Source organism: Cajanus cajan, chromosome 1 (assembly GCF_000230855.2).
Source record: "Cajanus cajan strain Asha chromosome 1, NIPB_CcT2T_4, whole genome shotgun sequence".
Classification (NCBI taxonomy): Eukaryota; Viridiplantae; Streptophyta; class Magnoliopsida; order Fabales; family Fabaceae; genus Cajanus; species Cajanus cajan.
The window spans coordinates 3,011,176-3,034,599 of NC_138517.1; the positions used below are offsets into that span (position 1 = coordinate 3,011,176).

The window sequence follows — 23,424 nt, forward strand, 5'->3', positions numbered from 1 at the left end:
GGGACCAAATTAAGACCAAAAATAAAAATGGGACTAAATTGAAACAAATAATTATTATAAGAGACTAAAATACTATTTTAGCCTTTTTTTTTAATTAAAACTAATATTTCTCATTAAGAAGTTTGCTTTTTTTTTTCCTTCTGTTTTGAGTTTTGAAAGTTGCAGTGAATTTTTAATGTTCAATCAAATTTGAATGACTTTTTCCCTTTTATCTTTTCACTACTTTTATAATATTTTTGAATATGTATAATGATTACAGGTTAATAAACTACTACCATTTATAGAATAAATAACTCCGATGTCAATTTTTATCTTTCAAAATATTAATTTACAATAAAGGTTAAATTATATTTTTTTTGGTATTTTATTTTATTTTTTTTAATTTATTTTAATTTTTTATCTCCTAAATTTGGATCCTTTTATAATTCTTTTGAATTTTCTTTGACCGATTGAAAATTTAAAATTTATCTCATAAAACTCACTTATATTAAAACTATTTTAATGAAATTTAAGTTTAAACTAAATGTGTTATAAATATGGTGAAAATATATATTTTTTTTAAATATAATTTCTTATTAGTTTTTACTTGTTCATGAAATTTATGTTTCACACAATTATGGTCTTTTTGAATTCAAATGTCAATTACATTTAATAATTTTCATATAGGTGAATTTAATGTTACAAGTTTCAAGTTTTAAATCAATCAAAAATTAAAAGTTGATTTTAAATTGTGTTGTAAAATTGAAAATAACCATTATTTTAGGACTAAATTGCTTCAAATATAAAAGATAAAGAATTAAAACAAATATTTAATAGATAAATAACCGAAATAAATCTAAAAAATAAGATAAAGGATAAATAAAGGGTGTTTGTATAATTATAATATATACTAAAAATAAAGGAGATTATCTCATTTCATGTACATATTCTTTTGGATAATTGTGTCCTTATAACTATTTATCAAACTACTTTTTCTTCTCTCTCCACCATTTTTTATTTGGTTATTATTTTTTTTCTACTTTTCATAAAATTTTTTATTCAAACTACTCACTTTTATTATATTTTCATTTTTTATTTTTTAAAGGACACAAAAATCCCTTTTAAAACTAGTTATAATAATAAAAATAAGATGGGTTATACAATTAATGTTTGATGGGCTAAGTTACGTCTAGACTCTAAGAAATCCAACACAATGGTTAACTTAGAGTAAGTAAAGAGTTATAAAGAGTTACACAACAATTACTTTTATTTTACACGTGAGACCACACCCTTCACATTTAAGATCAACATCTTTTTTTTCTTTGTAGAATAACTTTAAATGACTACTATAAAGAAACAAAACTAATATTTAAGATTGACATCCTTTGTGTAGAAGTAGAACAACCTTATACGACTACTAAAAAAAATATAAGTAATATTTTTTTTATCTATCAAAATTACAATAAAAACTCCAAAATGAACCAAAGACCCTATACATTTTATCTCAACCTCCCACAACTAGACAAACTGTAGTGGTTCGAACAAAAGTAGTTTAAGGGGGGTATATTAGATTAGGATTTTAAAAGACTTTTTTAGTTAAAAAAAATCTTACGAATTTTAAAAGATTTTACAAGATTTTCATGACTTTTAAGATTGTGCAGGATTCTGCAAGACTTAAAATTAGGATTTTAATGGATTCTACAAGACTTTTAAATCAGGATTTTAATGGATTCTGTGGGATTTTGTGGATTTTGTAGAATTTTCGTGAAATTTTGACATTTGATAAGATTTCAAAAAAATACTCATACATTCAAATTTAAAAAGAGTCAAAGACAAAAATAATAAAAAAAACAACAATGTCTAGATAAATAACAATAATAATAATAATAATTTTTCATAATAGCCTATCATATTAAATAGCATTCACCCACATATTCATGGTTATACTAGTCTTCCAAGCATTAACGTCTTCTCGCTCTTGCTTCTGGGTTTGAATAATAGGCTCAAAAGTGTGATTTTCATTAACCGGTAATGTTGAAGATGAAGGTTCATCCATCGCTTCAATTGGAAATTTATCAGAACGACATTTTTTATGTAGAAAGTTATGTAGTGCTACACATACTAGTACAAGTTTTACTTGTGTCTTAAATAAAAATGGAGGTGCTGACTTAAAAATTGTGAACCTTGATTTAAAAATACCAAATATTCTCTCGATCACATTCCTTAAAGACGCATGACAAAGATTGAACAATTCTTTCTCATTTCCAGGGTCATTACCCTGACCTGCAAAATCTTGTAGATGATATCTTACACCTCAAAATGGAGCTAAAAATTGACATCGATTAGGAAATCCACAATCCACCAAAAAATATTTACCTAATTACATATGCAATATATATAATATTAGTATAATAATAATAATAAATTATAATTATAATTATAATAATTATTATTATTATTTAAAGAATAAACATTTACCTTGAGCCACTTTAAGTCCATTCCTCCTTGTTATAGCATCATTTAGTAGCTTAGAATCATGAGCCGAACCCTCCCACGCCCACTAAGAATGTACATGAACTCCAAATCAAAATTACAAGCGGTTAATACATTTTGTGATATCTTGCCATGACGATTACGATAACTACTTACATCTCGCCCCCTCACTATTGCTAGAATATGTGTGCTGTCAATAGCTCCAATGCAATCCTAAAATTTAACATTATAACACTTCATCGTATGAAAATTATAAATATAGTAGTGTCAAATTTAATTATAATTTTTATTGTAAGATAATTATTAGTACATACCTTGAAGAAAGGGAAGAACCTTGTGCTTTCTCTAATTTTAGTTGGCACAGTTGATCCTGGTTTAGCCATCAAAGTAGGTGCTATCATATTCAAAGCCTTCAAAATCTTGTGAAAATTTTCACTTGTAGCAAATTGTGATCGGCCAAATGTGTTACGAATTACACAATATCGAGTATTCTGACCAACAATTTGTAGGAATGATGCAAGCATTTCTTCAACACAAATATATCGTGTATCCTCTAGAGGTATTTTTACTCTAAGAATTGCACATAACTTTCAAAATACATCTGGATACATCCTATAAACTTGTCGAAATATTGTAGGATCATCGTTTAATGCTCGGTGTATATAGTCATTTCCCATGTTAATAATTCATTGTCGATTTAATGGACGCTCAATTTGTTCATTACGTATCATAACTATAAACTGAGTCAACACATGCAATATTAATGCATGAATTGCCATTACACATGCGTACATGGCATCATATATCTCTTTATCATATATCTCTTTGTCACTCATTGCTTCTTCATCTATGTCACTACCTTCATACATGCTCGAATGTGACATTGTACCTATATAAAACAATATAACTAATAATAATATAATAGAAAATAAAACATGCTAAAATATTTCAATCAAGTACGACCAAAATAACATCAAAATAATATAATTCCACCATTCAAAATGTGTTCATTCACAACCAAAATATAAAGCAAACACTTCAATCAAGTGCAACCAAAATAACACCAAAACAATATAGTTTGACAAATCCAACATGTGTTCATACACAACCAAATTATAAATAAAATACTCAAATCAAGTGCAACTGAAATAACACCAAAACAATATTGTTCATCCTAGCTTGTACTTTATCCAATCTGAACGCTCTTCTATTGATAACATCAAGAAAAAGTCTTTCTTTGCATTAGTATCGAGCAAACCAACCACCATGTAGCGAGTTCGATCATCTAAATTTGGGATCTCTTTTATGGCACTCCAAATATTTCCCTTTGCCTCTTGGTATCTTTCTCTTTTCTCCATCAAGTTAGAAATTTTTTTCAAAATTGGCAGCTATAGTCTCAATGCCAACAGATAGATTTTCTAGAACTTTGGCTTGACTATTGCTAATTGACCCATTAGCATCACGTAGTCCACTTTTTATAGCATCCACTATCAATTGTAACAATTCATTGGAATCCTCCTTGGTCCAAGCGTCATAGTTTTCTTTCTCTTTTCCTTTATTATTTCCTTGTGAATCTCCCATTTGAATTACTAAAACAATATATGTTGAAAACTAGTTATACAAATAATTATGGATAAGAGACAAAATCAATAAATTATATTATTATTTTTATAAGCACATCAATCATACAAGATTGAATATATCTTGGTCATCCAAATGGATCAAATACCTCAGCCATTATAAAAAACATGTAAAAACGGAAATATAGAAATATAATATAATTTTTTATATAAAAAAATTAGTATATTCGATACTGAGAAAATATTTAGATATATAAAATTTTATATAAACATGAGTATTTAGATATAGAGAATATATATATATATATATATATATATATATATATATATTATTTTAGTTATATATTATATGATAATTTTTTAACGATATTTATAAATGTAAATTATTCTAACAAATATTTTAACAATATTTCCTTTTTAAAAAATAAGCTAATGAAGGCATAAACCTTAAACCCTAAAAAATTAGATACTACAATATCTTATGACAATTTTTTTAAATATAAAAAATCCTAATTTCACAATATAAAAATAATAAAAAATTCACAGTAAAAAAAATAAAATAATTTTAAAATAATTTTTTATATAAAAAAACACCTCATCCATTATAAAAAACATGTAAAAACGGAAATATAGAAATATAAGATAATTTTTATATAAAAAAATCAATATATTCGATACTGAGAAAATATTTAGATATATAAAATTTTATATAAACAGGAGTATTTACATATAGAGAATATATATATATATATATATATATATATATTATTTTAGTTATATATTATATGATAATTTTTTAACGATATTTATAAATGTAAATTATTCTAACAAATATTTTAACAATATTTCCTTTTTTATAAAAATAAGCTAATGAAGGCATAAACCTTAAACCCTAAAAAATTAGATACTACAATATCTTATGTTAATTTTTTTAAAATATAAAAAATCCTAAGTTCACAATATAAAATAATAATAAAAATTCATAGTAAAAAAAAAATAATTGTTGAGTCATAAAAGGAGGAGGGATAAGAGTAACAAGGAAGGAGAGAGATCGCAGTTTTTATCCTGAGAGGGTTCTTCCCCCAATTAAGATCCATTTTCATCTCATTCTATTCACAAAAACCCTATCTCAAATTCATCTTTTACATATATATATATATATATATATATATATATATATTGTAGAGACCATGATATCAATTTTATCTTTCACCTTTTCCTTTTCTTGACGTGTGTTATAAAAAAACTTATCACTTAAAAGTCAAAATTTCCAGTATTTTTTTTGTGTTATATAAAAGAACAAATTCAACTAAATAGAATAAAATGGAACAAGCCAATTAAAGAGAACGAACAAAAAAATAGAGCAAGTCAATGACACTATCATTTACATATCGAAGTTTCACAAAATAGGGGAATAGAATGAGAACAGTACTACAATATTATATATGAGCAATGAACAATAGTGTAATATTATTAGTAGAGAAAAATGGAGAAGAGAGAAGCATAGAAAAAAAAGAGATGAAAAAATCACTTGAAAATTCTTGAAGCACTTGAAAAATCACTTCAAACAATCCTTCAAAATTCGATGGGTTTGGATGAAATTGTTTTATGAATTTGGTATTTATAGATAACACTAAAAAGTCCTTCAAAATCCCTCTCACACAACAATCCTTTAAAATGCTTATATTTTTTAATACCAATAGATTATTTTTGAGTTGTAAAAAATCTCAAATGAATACCAATGGATTTTAATGGACTCTTAAAAAATCCCTGAAAATCCAGATTGAATACCACTGGATTATTTTTAAGTGACATAAAATCCTGATTGAATACCAATGGATTTTTTTACTCAAAAAAAGTATTTTAAAATCCTACGAAACCAATACACCCTCCTAAGTCAACGTGGTAAAGTATAAGTGGGTGTAATAAATTTCACGGGTAATTAATGACATAAAAATTAATTACATAAATTAAATTCTAAAGAAAGCCATAAATATCCTCTTCTTCTTATCTCTTTATAAAAAGAAAACGCTATTTGTAACTCACTCGCACTCTCTTTCTCTCTCTCTCAGATTTCTCTCTCTTCATTGACCTCTTTTTTCTCCTCTACCTGGGTTGTGAAAGCTCAAAGTTGTTTTTTCATTCTTAGTCTATTTTGCTTTCTCCTTTTGTTTTATATATCATTTTAGTTATTTTGAATAAATTGTTTTCTTATTCCTTTTTTTTTGTTCGGTCATTTTGACTTGCCATGAAGCCAAGGTGTGTGTTTAATTTTCATGTTCATCTCTTATAATAATATTTTGATTTTAACAATTTTGTCATGTCACAAAGTGTGTGAACTATTGATCGGGAGAAATTGACCTAATGCACAATGACATCGATGGTGCTCAAGGCGATGAATGGCGACAACATCATCAACATGGAAGCAAAAGATACAATGACGGAAATGGATATGGTGAATCGAAGGGTATGAAAAGCTCTTTCTACAAGTGATCCCAATGAGCATGAGAGGTTTTATAGGCTGATGTATAACAGAAAGAAGAAGAGAGGCACAATGCCTATAAATGATAATAACAAGAATTGATGTATGTTCATTGTGGTTATGAAGCACTCTTGTGATATGGATGTTGACTACTAATGCTTCTTGTTTGTGGTGTTGAATTACATCATAATGTTAAATTTCACGGTTAATGAGATTGTTGAGTTCCTTCTAATGGAACCTTTTCATTCCATATACGCGTCATAGAGGATCTACTAGGTATAAGTAAAAAAAAAATGGTTTAATTTCCTATTTTTTTTACCTACACCAAGTATATTCCTTGTGATGCATATGTGGAACAAAAAGGTCCATTAGAAGGGACTCAGTGAGCTCCTTAAGCGTGAACTTTAACTTTGTGATGTAATTCAACGCCATAAACAAGAACCACATGTAGTCACTATCTATGTTGCAAGAGTGCTTCATAACAACAAAGAATACTCACTAATTCATGTTATTATTGTTCGTGGGTGTTGCACCTCTCTTCTTCTTTCTGTTATACACAAACCTATAGAATCTTTCACAATCGCTAGGATCACTAGTAATTCACCATATCATCTTTTGTCATCGCGTCTCTCACTTCCTTGTTAATGGTGTCACCACCTTGAGCACCTTCGATGTCATTATGTGTTAGGTCAATTTCTCCCAATTGATAGTTCACACACTCTATGATGTGACAAAATTATTAAAATCCAAAATTTATTATAAAGAAAATGAATGGGAAAATTAAACATACACACACCTTGATTTGATTACGACTCAAAATGACTAGACACAAAAAAGGAATAAGACAATTCATTCAAAATGATTGAAATGAAATTAGAGAGAGATAACGACACATAATTATGAGAAAACAACATTGAGCTTGGAGATACATGGATTGCATAAGATTTTGCAAGTTGGAGTTCAAGGTGGTGGACCCCTCAACTACCATAATCCTTAGAGTTCTCATATGAGTTGGGTTAAATGCCTAGAAGGATGTGTTAAGCTCAATTATGATGGGGCTGTGTTATCGGATCAAATTAAAATCTATGGAGGAATTCTTCGTGGTCCTTGATTGGTGTTTCAAGTTGAGTTATGGGTCATTTATCATGGCTTAAAACTCATTAGAGATAAAGGCGTTCAGGGAAAGATTTTAGTGGAGTTGGATTTAACTCTTGTTGTTAAATACATTAACGAAGGTTGTCTCTAAAATCATCTATGCTACAACCTTGTGAATCTTATGGTCCAAATGGCAGGAGACAATCATAACCATGATTATGCTTATGCCCTTAAGAAAGCTAATCAAGTGGCAAATTGTTTTGTCAATAGAGGTCTTACTTTATTAGAGGAGATACATATGTGTTTGATACTCTCCTAGTTTGGATTTACTTTCCTTTGCTTATAAACTTTCTTATTGTAGCTTTCTTTTATGGGTTTTAAATTTGGGTTGCTAGCCCCCTTTGAAATTAAAATAAATAAATAAACAAATAGAGTCATACTATTAACAAATAGCAATTAAGCGCGTTTTTTTTTTATTCTATACCATATGTTTTAATCTATAACCGTTTTTTTTTATCATTTTATTCTATACCATATGTTTTAATCTATAAGAACGGACTTCGAATCCTGTCTTGTGTATGCAGTTGCATTAAATCTTGGAGCCAACTATCCCACCCTTTGAGATGCCTCCAACGTAGCGAGAAAATTAGTCACTGCTATCAGCGGTGGATACTCCAAGGACGAACTTAAAAAAAAATCTATAAGAACGGACTATTAAATTTATCGACTAAATTATATTGGTAGTCTTTTTATTTATTTTGAGGATTCAACTTAGTCTCACTATTTCACTTATCTAATTTTAAAAAAAATAGTTATGTCATTTCATCTGAAAATTCACACTAACAAAGGTAATGAATTTGGATGAAAAGATAACAAGAAACATTTTTTTAAAAAAATTAGATGATCAAATTGAACCATTTAAAAATAACAAAATTAGATAAAACCGACCATCACATCAATTCTCAATCAAACTAATTAAAGTTAGTGGACCAATCATCACATCAGTTCTCGATTAGGCTAATTGAATTAAATAGTCCAATCCAAATTTTGAAACAATAATCAAAATTGAATAGGATTCATGAAAAAAAATAATTGCCTTAACAGGATCTTGAAAGACAATGAATTGAGTTATTGGAAAATTAATCACAAAATGGAAGAGTTATCTACTAAAAGAAAGACTTAATGTGTTTTTGGTCCATTAAGTAAAGTAATTGTGCGATTTCAGTCCCTTAAATTTTAATTGAGCAATTTTACTTTTATATTATAATTGTATAATTTTAGTCCCTAAAATATCACAATTGTGGTATTTTAGTCACTCAAGTATCTTAATTATACAAATTTTTACATATTTAAGTTAAATATATTAGTGATTTTAGTAATAATAAATATATGTATCATTTAATACATGAATGAATAAAAATTATAATATATGTAACTTAAATAGGTCAAAATTGAATAGTTGCAATATTTAAGGGATTAAAATCGTACAGTTATGATACTTAAAAATTACTCAATTAAAATTTACGAGACCAAAATTGTACAATTATGATACAAGAGTGATCAAAAACACAATTAAGCCTAAAAGAAAATATAAATAGGTGAAAAAAATCAAATCGATCTAGACAAAAAAATATTAGATAAATTATTATTCAATTTAGTCCCTCTATTTTTGGAATGTCCAATTTGATCCAATTATTTGTAAAATGTTCAATTTGGTCTTTAATTTTCAAAAGATATTCAATATTAATATTTTATCAAATTAAATTAACATCATTAGTGTCAACTAATATTTTAGCATGTGTAATGATAATATAATGAATTGGATGAGCCTTTTATACGCAGCAACTAGATGAGCCTTTTATAAGCAGTGAGTTACTTTCAAATTTTAACTCATTGCAAATTCTTTGATGGTTAATTTTTTTTTTCAAGTAATATTTGAATTCAAATACCTATACTCTTTCATCTTCGTCGATTTTTGGTCTAAGGAAACAGAGATCTCACAACAGAAGATGGAATATCAATTTGGCCGTTTAGGATTCATGTTACACATGTTGAATGAATCTTCTGTCTATGAGTACCTATCACACTACAACAAAAAGCATCATTAGCGACTATTATTTAGTGGCAATAAGATAATTGCCTGCATATTATTATTAGCTAAGATTTTTAGTGACCAATAAAAATTAGCCACTAAAACTTTAATTACAGTGACAATTTTTTAAAATTACCGTTAATATTAATTTTTATTTAAACTTTTTTTAAAAAAATTCCTCACAGTGCATAAGGCATCACACTAAAACTTTTACCTCACTTCTCACCGTCATCTCACTCTCACTCTCGCTTCTCACTCTCACTAATGGCTTCTTCGGCTGGGTCAACTCATTCTCCTTTTGGATCTTCATATAGTAATTTCAATTTTAGGGTTTGTTTTGCACGATTCAATTTAATCCTTTTGTCTCTTTTCCGCCGTCAATAACTCCTCCGCCGTGTCCTCATTGCCGCTGAATATCAAGGTTAGTTAGGTCTCACTATCATTCTCAATTTCAATCTTCAATTTCAGAATTTCTCACGTTTAAGCCATTTTGACTTTTATTTATTCATGAATTATTTGTTTTGTTTGTTTCTGTTATGTCCTTGACCTGTAATTCGTAAAATATCCTTTCTCCTCTGAACCAATACCTCACTATTATCGACTCTGATTCACAATCCATTTTTAATTTTTTTGGGATTTCTAACTACTTGTAAGTTGTAACAGGGAGGGTTAACCAATTTATACATCCCTTCGTCACTAATAGATTAGTGGCACTGTCTTTCGATTTTTTAATACATTTATCTGAATGTCACCATTGTGTATTTGTTTCAAATCACATGGATTTGTTGTTGCTCATTATTCAATAATGATCTGACTGAGATGGAAGGTGTGATTACCTTTGCACCTGGGAAAGTTTAGTCAGAATGAGATTTATTTTGAATTATAATTAGTTTATTTTTAATTTTCATTGTCTGTTAATGTGAAGCTTTCATGTTTAGGTCACAAGCAGATTAGTGTTGGATTTGTAAGTATATTAGATGCTATTTTAATAAAGTGCACAGACGAATGTTTTAAATTGCAGTTATGGTTTTGTCGCATTCCTTAATATTGGGGACGAATGTGGTTACAATTGTGGTCATGAGCACTTCAAAATCCTTGATGTCACAGTCAAAATCATGGTTGCAGACTGTTTTTTAAAATCTTGTGCATAGTGTTTAACGCTATAGTTTGTGAGAACTTTAATTGACTTTTTTTCTTCTTTTTGATCTTTTAAAACTTCAAGGAGAGAGGATTTAGTTGAGAATAGTTAACTATACTTTAAGAATGCAATTTGCGCCAACTAGTGGCGTTTTATTTGCCATGTTGATTTGCTATAAATAGAATGTCATTTATTTGAGCTGTTTTCACGTGTCCAAATTTATTTTGCTTTGTTAAAATTTGACACGTCTACTCGGTAAAGGGATACATATTGTTGTTGTCATCATCCTTTTCAGTGATGTTTGTGTTGTTACCATTGTTGCTGTTACTATGGGATTTATTATTGAATTTAATACAACTTTGTTCATTTTGTCCTCTATAGGAAATTAACAGATGACGCCAAAGTTGTTCCGGACAAGGATGATGATGAGCCTCCTTTAGATCTGAGGTGTTATCCTGAAGCATTTGATTACGATTACAGTGCTGCAGGTAAACAGAGTACTTGGTTTCTGCTCTGAATGTCACCATTGTGTATTTGTTTCAAATCACATGGGTTTGTTGTTGCTCATTGTTCAATAATGATCTGACTGAGATGGAAGGTGTGATTACCTTTGCACCTGGGAAAGTTTAGTCAGAATGAGATTTATTTTGAAGAGGAACTTCTGTAATTGAATGAAGTTTGTTTTCATGCTGACTAATTACTGTTAATCATAACTTTCAAGTTGCTTAGTGTGTTTTTCTTGCATGGTAAAACTAGAACTTGGTTTTGTGCTGTCAAACTTATAGCTCTGTTTACCTTTTCCTCCTAAATCTTATGTTTTACTTCGATCTTATGGCTTTCCATTAAATAATTTAATGGTGCTCTGCTTATTGTTTATTGTATTGGTCAAGTTTCTCAGGTCCTGTCAAGGAGCAGATCTCTGGTAGTGCATTACCTGAAAAGAGGCAGTCTGAATCAAGTCTTCCTATCCAAAGTCAGATTCCAAAAGACTACAATCCAACACATACACCAGCTTGATATCCAAAGAGGTTGAAAATATGAGCCTCCTGTTACAACAATTAATATTGCTAATGTTAGGCACACTTCACAAGTTCAACAATGAGAAAAGATGGAACACGAAGAACTCACTTATGAACAAGTGATTCTTCAACCTGAGATGGTCACTATTATAGATCAAACATTACGTACTATTTATAAATTGATATATTTAATTAAAATAACCATTTTTTTATATAAGCAGTTGTAAAGTAATATATGATTATTAAATAAAAATAATAATTACTAAATTTTTATTATCTACTATTTTTTATAGGAGTATAATAATTTTGGCCATTTGGTGAGGGGTGGGGGGAATAGTTTTAAACAGGGAAACTACTACTTCACTAGTCTTTTCTCTACAAACCTTTTGTCTGTTATTCTATTATTACATGAGAAATCTTAACACAGTCTTCTTTTATTTACTTATTTTCTAATTTGCAACATTTTGCAGGTCTAACGTGTTATTTAATTCTATCGCTATTTTTATAACTTTCGACAAAGGTTTAATTATGTTTTTAGTTTTCATAATTTTATAAATTTTATTTTTCAATCTTCATAATTAAAAAAGTTTTATTAATTTTTGTAGGGGTACTGGATATCCTGATCTTTGGCCATCACCTTCCTGTAGGGAGCCACTAGATGTTTCAAAGACTTTTACTTTTGATGTAGAGGTTAACAAAAACAATATGGTTCAAGATGATGACCTCACTTCCTTGCTCAAGCTTACTAGAAAAGATAATGATGAAGCTGTTCGCATACTAGCAGCAAAGGCAATTTCCAATTTATCCATGAATGATAATTATTTATTAGACATTGTATTACTTAATTTCATTTCACAGTTTTTCTTTAGGTTACTTTTGTGTAACATCTTACTATCAAATTCATGATACACTGTGGAGCCTTAGAATTTTAATATGACTAGTCCATGATCACTTCTGCTGAGTTTTCCACCAAGGTGGCTTCGACTTGTACTAATATTAGTTCTTAGGATCCATATCCTTGGTAAGAAAGAAGGGATATTCAGACTTCTAGTCAGCCACTCAGCGGCAATTATGGGTGGACATGCAGAGTGGCTGGGTTGGTTGGTTGAGTGCATTCTTCTATATTTTATACATATCTAAATATGTATCTTACACCATATCCTATATTTTCAAATAATCATATCACTATCAGACAAAATCGAATTAGATACACATGCACAAGAAATTTAACATGTGAACTTTTGATCCATTGGACTTTGTGACAAGTTTATCTTATAAGTTATTTGGTAGTGGAGCTTTGATATAACTCTTGCTCTGTTGTCAGAGAAATAACTCGTTACAAAAATTATTTGATTGGTGGTTGAATTATTAGTGTCTGTCTACATTATTATTTTTGACATTTTTCTTTCTGTATTATTTATCTTTGCTTGGCAGTGGAATCACACTTACAAAATTAGTTGGAGTTCTCGTCCTTTGCTTCTCAACATCAGAAATTTTTGTGGTATGTGACATATCACCTTGGCTCCAACACTAGATTGTCTGCTCAAGAAATGTTAAAGTAGCTTTCGGATCTTTGCAGGTGTATTACTTCCAGATGTATCTGGCTTTGGTTATCATTGGCTTCTTGCATGGTCTTGTGTTTCTACCCGTAAGTTTGTGGTGTAAAAAACTGTAGCTTTTTGTTAACGTCATTAAATAGGTTTTACTACATTTTGTGAGTTTTATTTGTCACACATTGGCATTAAATTTCACAATGTTTTCTACACCCTTACACGTGATGTAGTCGTTAATCCATACAATCGCCATTGGGATTAGTTTAATGTAGAACAATTAAATTTAAAGAAATAATAAAAAAAAATGAAAAAAATCAAATACCTTAAGGTTGATTACTTGAACCGACACTTTTAGAAGGTAAAATAGAGCTAGAAAATCCCCTGCACTCATGTCCATGTCAAACACAACAGGTTTCCCCAGTGTTTTATTTTGAAAATTTGGCTTGTAAGTCCACGTTGAATATGGCCACTATGCACCCCACCTTTTTCTAGATTGAATTTAAGAACTTTTTGGTTGTCAAAGAAAGGGTTAGCTAGAGCCATCAGATACGCCATAATGTTTGTTTGAAGTAATTACAATTATGTTCATATACTCCATTTCAGCAAATTCATTTTCTCTTTTAAAGTATATTGTGGTATTGAGCCTAATCCATTTCTTATGCACATGTTATTCTTTTGTTGTAATATTGCATTTGATTTGATAGTACATTAAATGTTATATTGTTAACAGGAAATTGATGAACCTGCATTGAAGGAGGACATTTGTTTATTTTGTGCTTTGCAGGATTCAATTACAATTGATGAAGACCTTTTAGACATTTTAGCAAATAGCTCTAAATCATAAGAGACCTTTGTTGTAATTTCTTTGGATCATGACATCATTGACTATTCATTTTGTCTTTTCAATGGTTTCCTTGGTATCTCAAGGACATGATAAACTCATAAATTTTGCTTACTCTAATAAATGGGTATTTAGTGTTATTGCAAATATGGAGTACTCATAAAAAATTTATTATTCTCATTATTTTTATGAGAAATGGTGGATGAGAATATTAGTAAAGAAAGTAGTTTTTTTTTATAAAAAAATTCAATGGATGAAAAATTGAATTTGATTCCCTCATCAATTTCAATGCATGGACTAAAAATAATTTTATTTAATTGAATTTAACTAATTGAGTATTAATATGCTATCAAAATAAATTATTTTATCTAATGAGATTCAATTGTATTTCTATACAATTTTTTTTACATATATGAGAATCTATTATTTAATGAAATTACTTCTAGTGGCCATTAAAATTGTCACTAGAATTGTCATTAAAAATTTTTATTTTTCCCGGCCATTTAAAATGTCTTTATTACCAACACTCACTTTAAATGCCACTAATAGTTTTACCGGCTCCACATACAACGACCATAATCTAATTGCCGGTAAAGATATTAATGGCCATTTGTATGGTCGCTAAATAACATAAAAATTGCCACAAAATCATTTTTGGTGTTGTGCATGAGAATGTTTTGTGGTATCCCAAAATCTACATACAAATATACAATGTTGATAGATTTTGTGCCAGCAATTGCTGAGGTGCCACTATCTCTAGGCTTGGAGATTCATCTGCTTTTATAGGTAAGCTGTATTTTTCTAGCCATGTTTGTTTATCCAGATGAATAATGGGTGCTCCTGCTGATGTGTCAGGCAAGGTTATTTTCATAAATGATTTAATTGTTAAACCAAATTTATTGATTTTATTTATTTAGTGATTAAATATAAATGTAAGCAATAATTAAAGAAAATACTAAATGAATAATTTAGCCTTTTTATTTTTTTGTCAACTCTTAATTTTAATATTTTATTTTAAAATAGAGACATTTAATCTCTTAATTTTAAAAAATACAGAATTTTGATCTAATCATTAATTTTATATTCCTTCACTGTTAATTAAATTTTAATTGATGATAACGTAATCCTATTACTCTTTTAGTGATGTGTGTAACATAACGCATTAGAAGTAGTGTTCTTTTGTGAAACTTGAAAGTTTGTATGGTGCTTAGAATATATTCATCTTCATTTCCTTTTTCTTCTTTTAGTTCCCCAAGAATCTTAAAGTAGTGGTGCTAGTGTTTAGTTGTTGCTGCAAACCTTTGGAGTTAAGAATACATTTTTTCTCAATGTGAAACTTTGATTTTAGAAGCAATTAAAACAAATAATGTTAAGATAAAAAATGTTACTTATATGTAGTAATATTTAAAAAAAATGTTGCAAAATAATATATATGATATTTTTTTATTCAATATAAGACTTTAATTTTGAAAACAAATAAAAGAATAATATTGAAATATAAAATATTACTCTATTTATAATAACATTTTTAAAAAAATGTTGCAAAAATAATCTATTTATTCAATATATAGTAGTATTTTAATAAATATAAAAAAGAAAATATTATTAAAGAATTAAAATGTAATAATGAAGATATAATTAATACAAAACGAAACTAACAAAACAAGAGAACACTTAATATAAAGTACAAAGGTAATTATTGCTCTCCAAAGGAAAATCACAAACAGGTAATTAAGAAACAAATTACGCACAAGTAAGATATAGGACAACAAATGAATCCTAGACTTAAGAAATTCTAGCGAGTCATGGCTGGCGCAACATGTGGAGGTACTAGATTTGCTCTTCTCAGTCTTTCCTCGTTTGCCCTCCAACCTAGATATACATGTAATTAATTAGAATTTGTGAATATAATATTATACAAATAGTTGTATATTTATGTGTGCATATATAGTAATTATATTTATACCTTGTGAGGGGTCCAGTCCACGGTTTTTAAGTTCTCTGTACTCTTGACAAATAGCACAAAGTAAACAACAATAGTGAACGCAACAATCCGAACATGGTTCTTCTGGTAAGTTGTAGATGGCTCTTAGTTTGCTTCTGAATCCGCATGTATATAAGCTTGCCAACCCAAAACATCCCAGGGCAAAAAAAATCAAACGTGCAATTGTAGGAGCTGCAATTATATTTCCATCATTTTTTAGGAAAATAATTATGAGGGAGATAATTAACTATATAGGTTTGTTGAGGACAACGTAAGCAACTTCAAAATGGAACCATTAAATTTAGAAATATAAGTTTACCCACATGTTCTTCCTTGATCAATAATATCTACATTCCGACCAAAGGTGAAACGAGGACAGCACCATGTAAGACAACCTTCAGGGGAAAGGTTAATTTCTCGAAAAGTTAAGATGAAAGTAAAATAAGTAGTTAATTGGCATATATCAAATTTATTGAGAACTACTATGCCTATTATATATATGGCTATATATAAATTTTTGAAACCAAATTCTCAAAAATAATGAACTTTTTGGACAAGTTTTTTCTAAAAACACTTATGGTCTTAAGTATTTATTGGTGAGGGTATATATATACATTGAGTAAATAAAAAATTTCAATCGATATGTAGTCAGAACTTTATTAATTTTCAGAAACTTATTAATTTTAAAATGTGCAAATCAGTTAAATATATTTTGTCTATGTTTTTTTCATACCGTTGTCTCAACCGTGTTGGAACTTTTGATTATATATATGTATGTAATTAACTAACTAGATATAATATAATCACTTGTACCAAAACAAGTTTTTCTACTTTTCATAGATGTACTAAAAATATGTTTGTAAGTCATAGCCATTTGATACCGCACTCTTTTTGTTATGCTTTCTGATCCGAGCAACTGAATCATGTGCAAATGTCTGAATTAGAAAAGAAACAACACATAATTTTGTGATATACACATCATAGTGAATTCACACAAGATGAACTTACAATTTCCAGTGTCGTCACAGCAATCATATAAACCTGTTGTCCATTTTCCAGTTGGTGGAGCGTTGATCTTTGGTGTTTGTGTTGTACCTTCACCGTTATACATTTTGAATAGACACAGAATATATAATTGTATATATATATGAGATGATGAGATTGGAAACACTATGCAACTATTTTCCTAGTTCACTAGTTTATCTTGCACATATATATATAGCCACAGGAAAAGCACCATAAGTTGACAAAACAAGCAAGCTGTTAGACAACACTTGATTTTAATATACGTATGACCACTATTTCAAAATGCAAGGCTGGACTTGGGAAATTCCTTAATTAAGTTAAGCAATAAGCTAGTTAGTGTTGTTCTACTATCCACGTATGTTTGGAACATGAATTAATTAGTTAATTGATCTCTACACTTTGCATCAGCCATTTGGTTATATTTATTAATGGTTATAAGTTCTTCCCGATCTTCTGTACAACATTTTTAGTTTAGGTTAGGAAAAGTCTTAAATAATACAATTTCTTAGTTCTTTTTTTTGTCAAAATTATCAAAAATATCTCATCTACCAGTGGTATGGATAAAAATAGTGCATAAGTGAAAAGATAGATTTGTAATGTTGAGTTAGGTTCAAACTATTTCTTAGGGTGAGATAAGCTTGCAAATATTTATTTATACAAAATTTATGCTTGAGATGTTTATAATATATGTGTGAGGAATGTGTTAAAAACATCAGATTTATAAATGATATGAGTATGACTAAAATAATGTATATTAATGAGAAACAATCTTTATCTTATATGTTAAAATTAGAGCTTCACATCAAGTAGTAATTTTTAGATACTTATTTTTTTAAACATCACATCAATATTTTTCAATTTTCTTTATCTTTCATTTCCTATCATATATCTTATTACCTTTCATATTTATATCTTTTGCTTTTTCTCTATCTATTACCAAGTGTTGACAATAATTATAATATTAGACATGATAAATATAATTATTTTGTGATTAACTTGTAAAAAGATTATGAGAGAGAACAAAAAGACACATGACAAAAGTTTAAATCACGAGACAACTTTTGCCCCAATTATAAATAAATCACTACTATGATGTACCAACATCAACATCACTATGAACCTTACCATCATCGTCCAACACAGCATTACCACTTCTACTACTACTGTTTTAGATCATTACCGTTGTCGTCACCAATCTCATCATCATTATTCCTATTATATACATTATTATAAATCTAAAATATAATTTATATGTTTAAAAATATATATTTATATAAATTTTAAATATAATTTATGTATTTAAATATAATATTTTTTTGTATATATAATTTATTATAAATTTTAATTAGGTATAATACACATTTAGCATATATTATGCACAGGTTAAAATACTAGTAATATGTATACCAATACACTACAAGAAAATTGGCTCATGAATTGTCACTAAAAAATATTTTAACCTTTATTTACAACAAACAATTATAAATACAAGTATTTTGAGCTTGCACTAAATATTCATATGCATTAGTTTTTATTGTATTTTATCCGCATTCATCATATTTACAGGAATAAAACATCAACATGTGTAGTTCAATGAAGTCAAAGTCAATTCCAATGACATGCTAATCATTTCTTTGTTTTTATTTCCCCCTGTATTTTGTATGTTTTTGCTCGGAGCACGTACTCCCTTCGAGTTAATAATGGAACCCGTTTATTCTACCAGAGTTTTAATTATACGCAGCATGTTTTTGTTTATGAATAAATTCAACTATGAATATTATGGTAGTTGTACAAGTGTATGAAGTTGAGGTAGCCACGACCCCATTTTAATCTTTCAAAATCAAACCTTAAAGCTGTTCAATTTAGTACTTAAAAACTTGTGCATCCTAAATGCAAATAGAATTATGCTTCTTTATAAACTCGTGCTACACGAACTTTGATGAAACTAACTTATGAACTATAGGTTTCTAAAATGTCTTACTAAACACACTCATAATGTAACAAAAATAATATTATTATTAGTTATTGATTAAGTTTTTACTTTAATATTTTACTATTATACATTTGTTATTCAATTTGATAAACCCAAATAAACGATTAATAAACTTTTTCAAATACGGTCTAAAGCTTGTTAACTTACATATAAGCGTAGCTTTTTTTTCTTCTTTTTTTTTTTACTTATTTAAATGTATATTTGTAATCTTATTTAATAGCTCTTACTGAAAAATAGGATTTTAAATATATTTTAAGTTCATATTATACTTTTAAATATATTAAGATAAGCCTTTTTTAAGAGTTTATGTTACATAAACATGTTAGACTTGAGCTTTTGATTTAAAAAACAGGTGCGAAGTCTTGTAAAGCTTAATTTAGATATATTTCCACCTCTAATTGAGAGGAAGAGGGGACGCATCTCTATCATTTAGCTGACAATAAAATAGTATAATTAGCATCATGATATTGTAGTCAAACGGAATGCAAAGTGCAACCCATGATCCAACTAATGCAGTACTGTATGAGCAAACAATTAGCACGGGATAACCGGAGAAACATTGCATTAAAGATTTTTCCAAATTATGCAAACTCGCTAGATACTGCAAACCAAAAATATAGATTAAAGACTTTCTCTTGGCACAACATAACCTAAAATTTAAAAATATTAGGTAGGTAAATTTTTCTCACTTATATATTACTTAACATGTCCAAAATTAATCAATATGAGACTTTACTTCATATTTGAACTCTAACATTTTCTCTGAAGTGAATCTCTTTCACATGATCATGCTTCCTTTCATGTAAAAGTCTTTTTTTCCATCTACAAGTACTCAATGGTGGCCTTACTTGCATTGTCATTGCACATCTTCCAAATCCCTTGGGAGACTTTTAGGACAAGAGATGATCTCACTCTTATATCTCTTGCCAATTCCATTATTCAGAATTTCACTCTTAGATCTCTTGTTAATTCCATTATTCAGGATCACACTCCAAACTTCTAGGGAGACTTTCAATATATGAGATAATCTCACTCTTAGACTTCCTGCCAATTACATTATTTAGGATCACACTCTTAGACCCATCCATTGACTACCAATTCTGTTGATCAATACTTGTCTAATTCGATCGCTAGAGATGAGAATAAATTAGACCTTAAATAGAGACTTATGGCCTGACCTCTTTAAAATTTGACATAGCCTAACTTTTTTAATAAAAAGGTCATGCTTAAATTTTTAAAAAAGTCTATTTATATAAAAAGGTTAGACTTAAGCTTATAGAAAAGTCGATTAAACCTGATAGATCAACCTATTTATTTATATAATATAATAATAAAATAATATATATATATATATATATACATTATTAAAAATATAAATAAACAAATAAATTTATAAAATAAAAATAAATTATCAATATTTAAAATATTTTTTTATACAATTATTTTTTATTATAGAGATTTATAAGTTTACTATTTGTACATAAGTGTACATCAACATACATAATTACATATGAATTGTTTCTTCAATAGAAAATTATTCAATTTTTCTCTTATATTTCTTTTAAAATTTGAGTAAACTATATTTTAAAAATATTTTTTATTATTAAATAGACTAATAGGTTAATAGGCCAAACTTTCAGAAAGGTTAGATTAGACCTATTAAAAAAACCTATGAAAGATAATAGGTCAAGTTTAGACTTTAATTTTATAAAATAGACCTAACCTATATATTCAAAACTCGACTTAACCTAACCTATTCCCATTCCTACCAATCAGAACAGACCTAGCCTGTATATTCAAAGCTCGACCTAACCATCAGCTTTGATACCACATTTAGAAAGTTTTACACCAAAGAGCACTTCGCATAATAGGTAACAGTAAGTCACATGAGTGAATTTGACACCACAATATAACTTATAATCTTAAGGCATTAGGTATGAAGGTCTTTCTCACTTGTATACTACTCAACATGTCCAACTCTATCAAATATGAAGCTTCACTTCACACTTGAATTCTAACATAGAGATATCTGTATGCACAAAATAACTACTTCATGTGAAAGTCTTTTTTCCATCCATAAGTATTCAATGGTAGTTTTACTTGCATTGTCGTTGCACATCTTCCAAACTTCTAGGAAGACTTTTAGTACAAGAGATGATCTCACTCTTAGATCTTTTGCCAATTCCATTATTCATAATTTCACTCTTAGATCTCCTATCAATTCCATTATTGAGGATCACACTCTTAGGTTCCAAACCTCTAGGGAGACTTTTAATATATGAGATGATCTCACTCTTAGATTTATCGTCAATTACATTATTTAGGATCACACTCTTAGACCCACCCATTGACCACCAATTTTGTTGACCAATACTTGTCTAAGTCGATTACTAGGGATGAGAATAAGTTAGACCTTAAACAGGGGCTTATGGCCTGACCTCTTTAAAACTTGGCATGGCCTAACCTATTTAATAAAAAGGTCAGGCTTAGACTTTTAAAAAAACCTATTTATATAAAAAGGTTAGACTTAAGCTTATAGAAAAATTGATTAAACCTGATAGATCAATCTATTTATTTATATAATATAATAATAAAATAATATATATATATATATACATATATACATTATTAAAAATATAAATAAACAAATAAATTTATAAAATAAAAATAAATTATTAATATTTAAAATATTTTTTATACAAATATTTTTTTCATTATAGATTTATAAGTTTACTATTTGTACATAAGTGTATATCAACATACATAATTACACATGAATTATTTCTTCAATAGAAAGTTATTCAATTTTTCTCTTATATTTCTTTTAAAATTTAAATTTTAACAATATTGAGTAAATTTTATTTTAAAAATATTCTTTTTATTATTAAATAGACTTTTAAATAGGTTAATAGGTCAAACTTTAAGAAAGGCTAGATTGGACTTATAAAAAAAGCCTATGAAAGACAATAGGTCTAGTTTAGACTTTAATTTTATATAACAGACCTAATCTATATATTCAACGCTTGACCTAACCTAACTAATTCCCATTCCTACCAATCAGGACAGACCTAACCTATATATTCAAAGCTCGATCTAACCTGACTTATTCCCATCCCTACCAATCAGAATAGACCTAACCTATATATTCAAAGTTCAGCCCAACCTTGCCTATTCCCTAACATATTACCATTCCTACCAATCAGAACAGACCTAACTTGTATATTCAAAACTCAGCCAAACCTAGCCTATTCCCATCCCTACTGATCACCAGCCACTTGATCAAACCATCAGCTTTGATACCACATTTAGAAAGTTTTACACCAAAGAGCACTTCACATAATAGGTAATAGTAAGTCACATGAGTGAATTTGACACCACAACATAACTTAAAATCTTAAGACATTAGATATGAGGATCTTTCTCACTTATATACAATCTTAAGACATTAGATATGAGGATCTTTCTCACTTATATACTACTCAACATGTCCAACTCTATCGAATGTTAAACTTCACTTCACATTTGAATTCTAACATAGAGATATCTGTATGCACAAAATAACTACTTCCCGCAAACTTCTAGGAATTGTCAGCAATAGGTTCATTCGTAGTGCATTTCAATAGATAAAACAAAACATTGGTAGAACAAAAATGGTCAGAAGTGAAAACCACTTTGTTTTTTATCCACATATGAGAAAGTTTTAAAAAGGTATTATATTACTTCATAATCGTGATGGTCAGCATCTCACTGGCAAGCAATCTTAAAGAACCTGGATAGATGCATCTCTGTGATTTGCTTAATAAACTAACAATTTATCAAAAGCATATCAAGAATCTTGTTATGGTAAGTAAAAATCAAAACTTCTAAGATAGAATAACCATATTCCATGATGTTCTCTAAATATTCTAACAGTATCATGTTATGCTTCTAAGAGGCATGGGATTGTTGAATGAAGAAAAGGATTTGCTGGGTTTGCGATCTGATTAAATGTTTTCTATATCTTTTAGTGTATATAAAAAGAAGGTTGAGTTTTATATTTAAAAATCTACATACGACAGAAAACAAATACAACACCCACCATAAAACACTACAATGAGATAACTTTTTTTTTTCTTTCTAAATGAAAATTAAGGGAAAGAATGGAACAAG

The 23,424-nt window shown here is 28.4% G+C and overlaps 1 protein-coding gene, 1 long non-coding RNA gene and 1 pseudogene across 6 annotated transcripts; 1 reads left to right on the forward strand and 2 right to left on the reverse strand.

Annotated features, from left to right (window-relative positions):
- Positions 1–1,891: 1,891 nt before the first annotated feature.
- On the reverse strand, positions 1,892–3,356 carry LOC109818248 (uncharacterized; annotated as a pseudogene).
- A 6,552-nt stretch (positions 3,357–9,908) lies between these two features.
- Positions 9,909–14,419, forward strand: LOC145956922 (uncharacterized). Of its 5 annotated transcripts, XR_014433308.1 has the most exons (8): positions 9,909–10,142; positions 11,241–11,347; positions 11,750–11,887; positions 12,349–12,398; positions 12,484–12,667; positions 13,313–13,379; positions 13,458–13,526; positions 14,216–14,419. It is a non-coding gene; the product is annotated as an uncharacterized LOC145956922 (long non-coding RNA). The 5 variants fall into 5 exon arrangements; XR_014433307.1 differs by lacking the exon at positions 12,349–12,398 and having other exon boundaries at positions 9,913–10,142; XR_014433309.1 differs by lacking the exon at positions 12,349–12,398 and having other exon boundaries at positions 9,913–10,142; positions 11,758–11,887.
- Positions 14,420–15,642: 1,223 nt separating this feature from the next.
- On the reverse strand, positions 15,643–20,503 carry LOC109818246 (cell number regulator 2). The gene is made up of 4 exons (XM_020383680.3): positions 17,265–20,503; positions 16,580–16,651; positions 16,239–16,448; positions 15,643–16,144 (listed from the first exon to the last, which is right to left on the reverse strand). The coding sequence occupies exons 1-4, from the start codon at positions 17,365–17,367 to the stop codon at positions 16,068–16,070; spliced, it is 462 nt and encodes a 153-aa protein (XP_020239269.1). The 5' UTR covers positions 17,368–20,503; the 3' UTR covers positions 15,643–16,067.
- Positions 20,504–23,424: the final 2,921 nt, after the last annotated feature.

Bases quoted from the DNA above. Each gene is read 5' to 3' on its own strand.
- LOC109818246 (XM_020383680.3), bottom strand. From the start codon at position 17,367: ATGTATAACGGTGAAGGTACAACACAAACACCAAAGATCAACGCTCCA. The intron at 16,652-17,264 runs GTAAGTTCATCT...TTTCCCCTGAAG, and splicing joins CTGTGACGACACTGGAAATT to GTTGTCTTACATGGTGCTGT. The intron at 16,449-16,579 runs GTGGGTAAACTT...ATATAATTGCAG, and splicing joins TATTGATCAAGGAAGAACAT to CTCCTACAATTGCACGTTTG.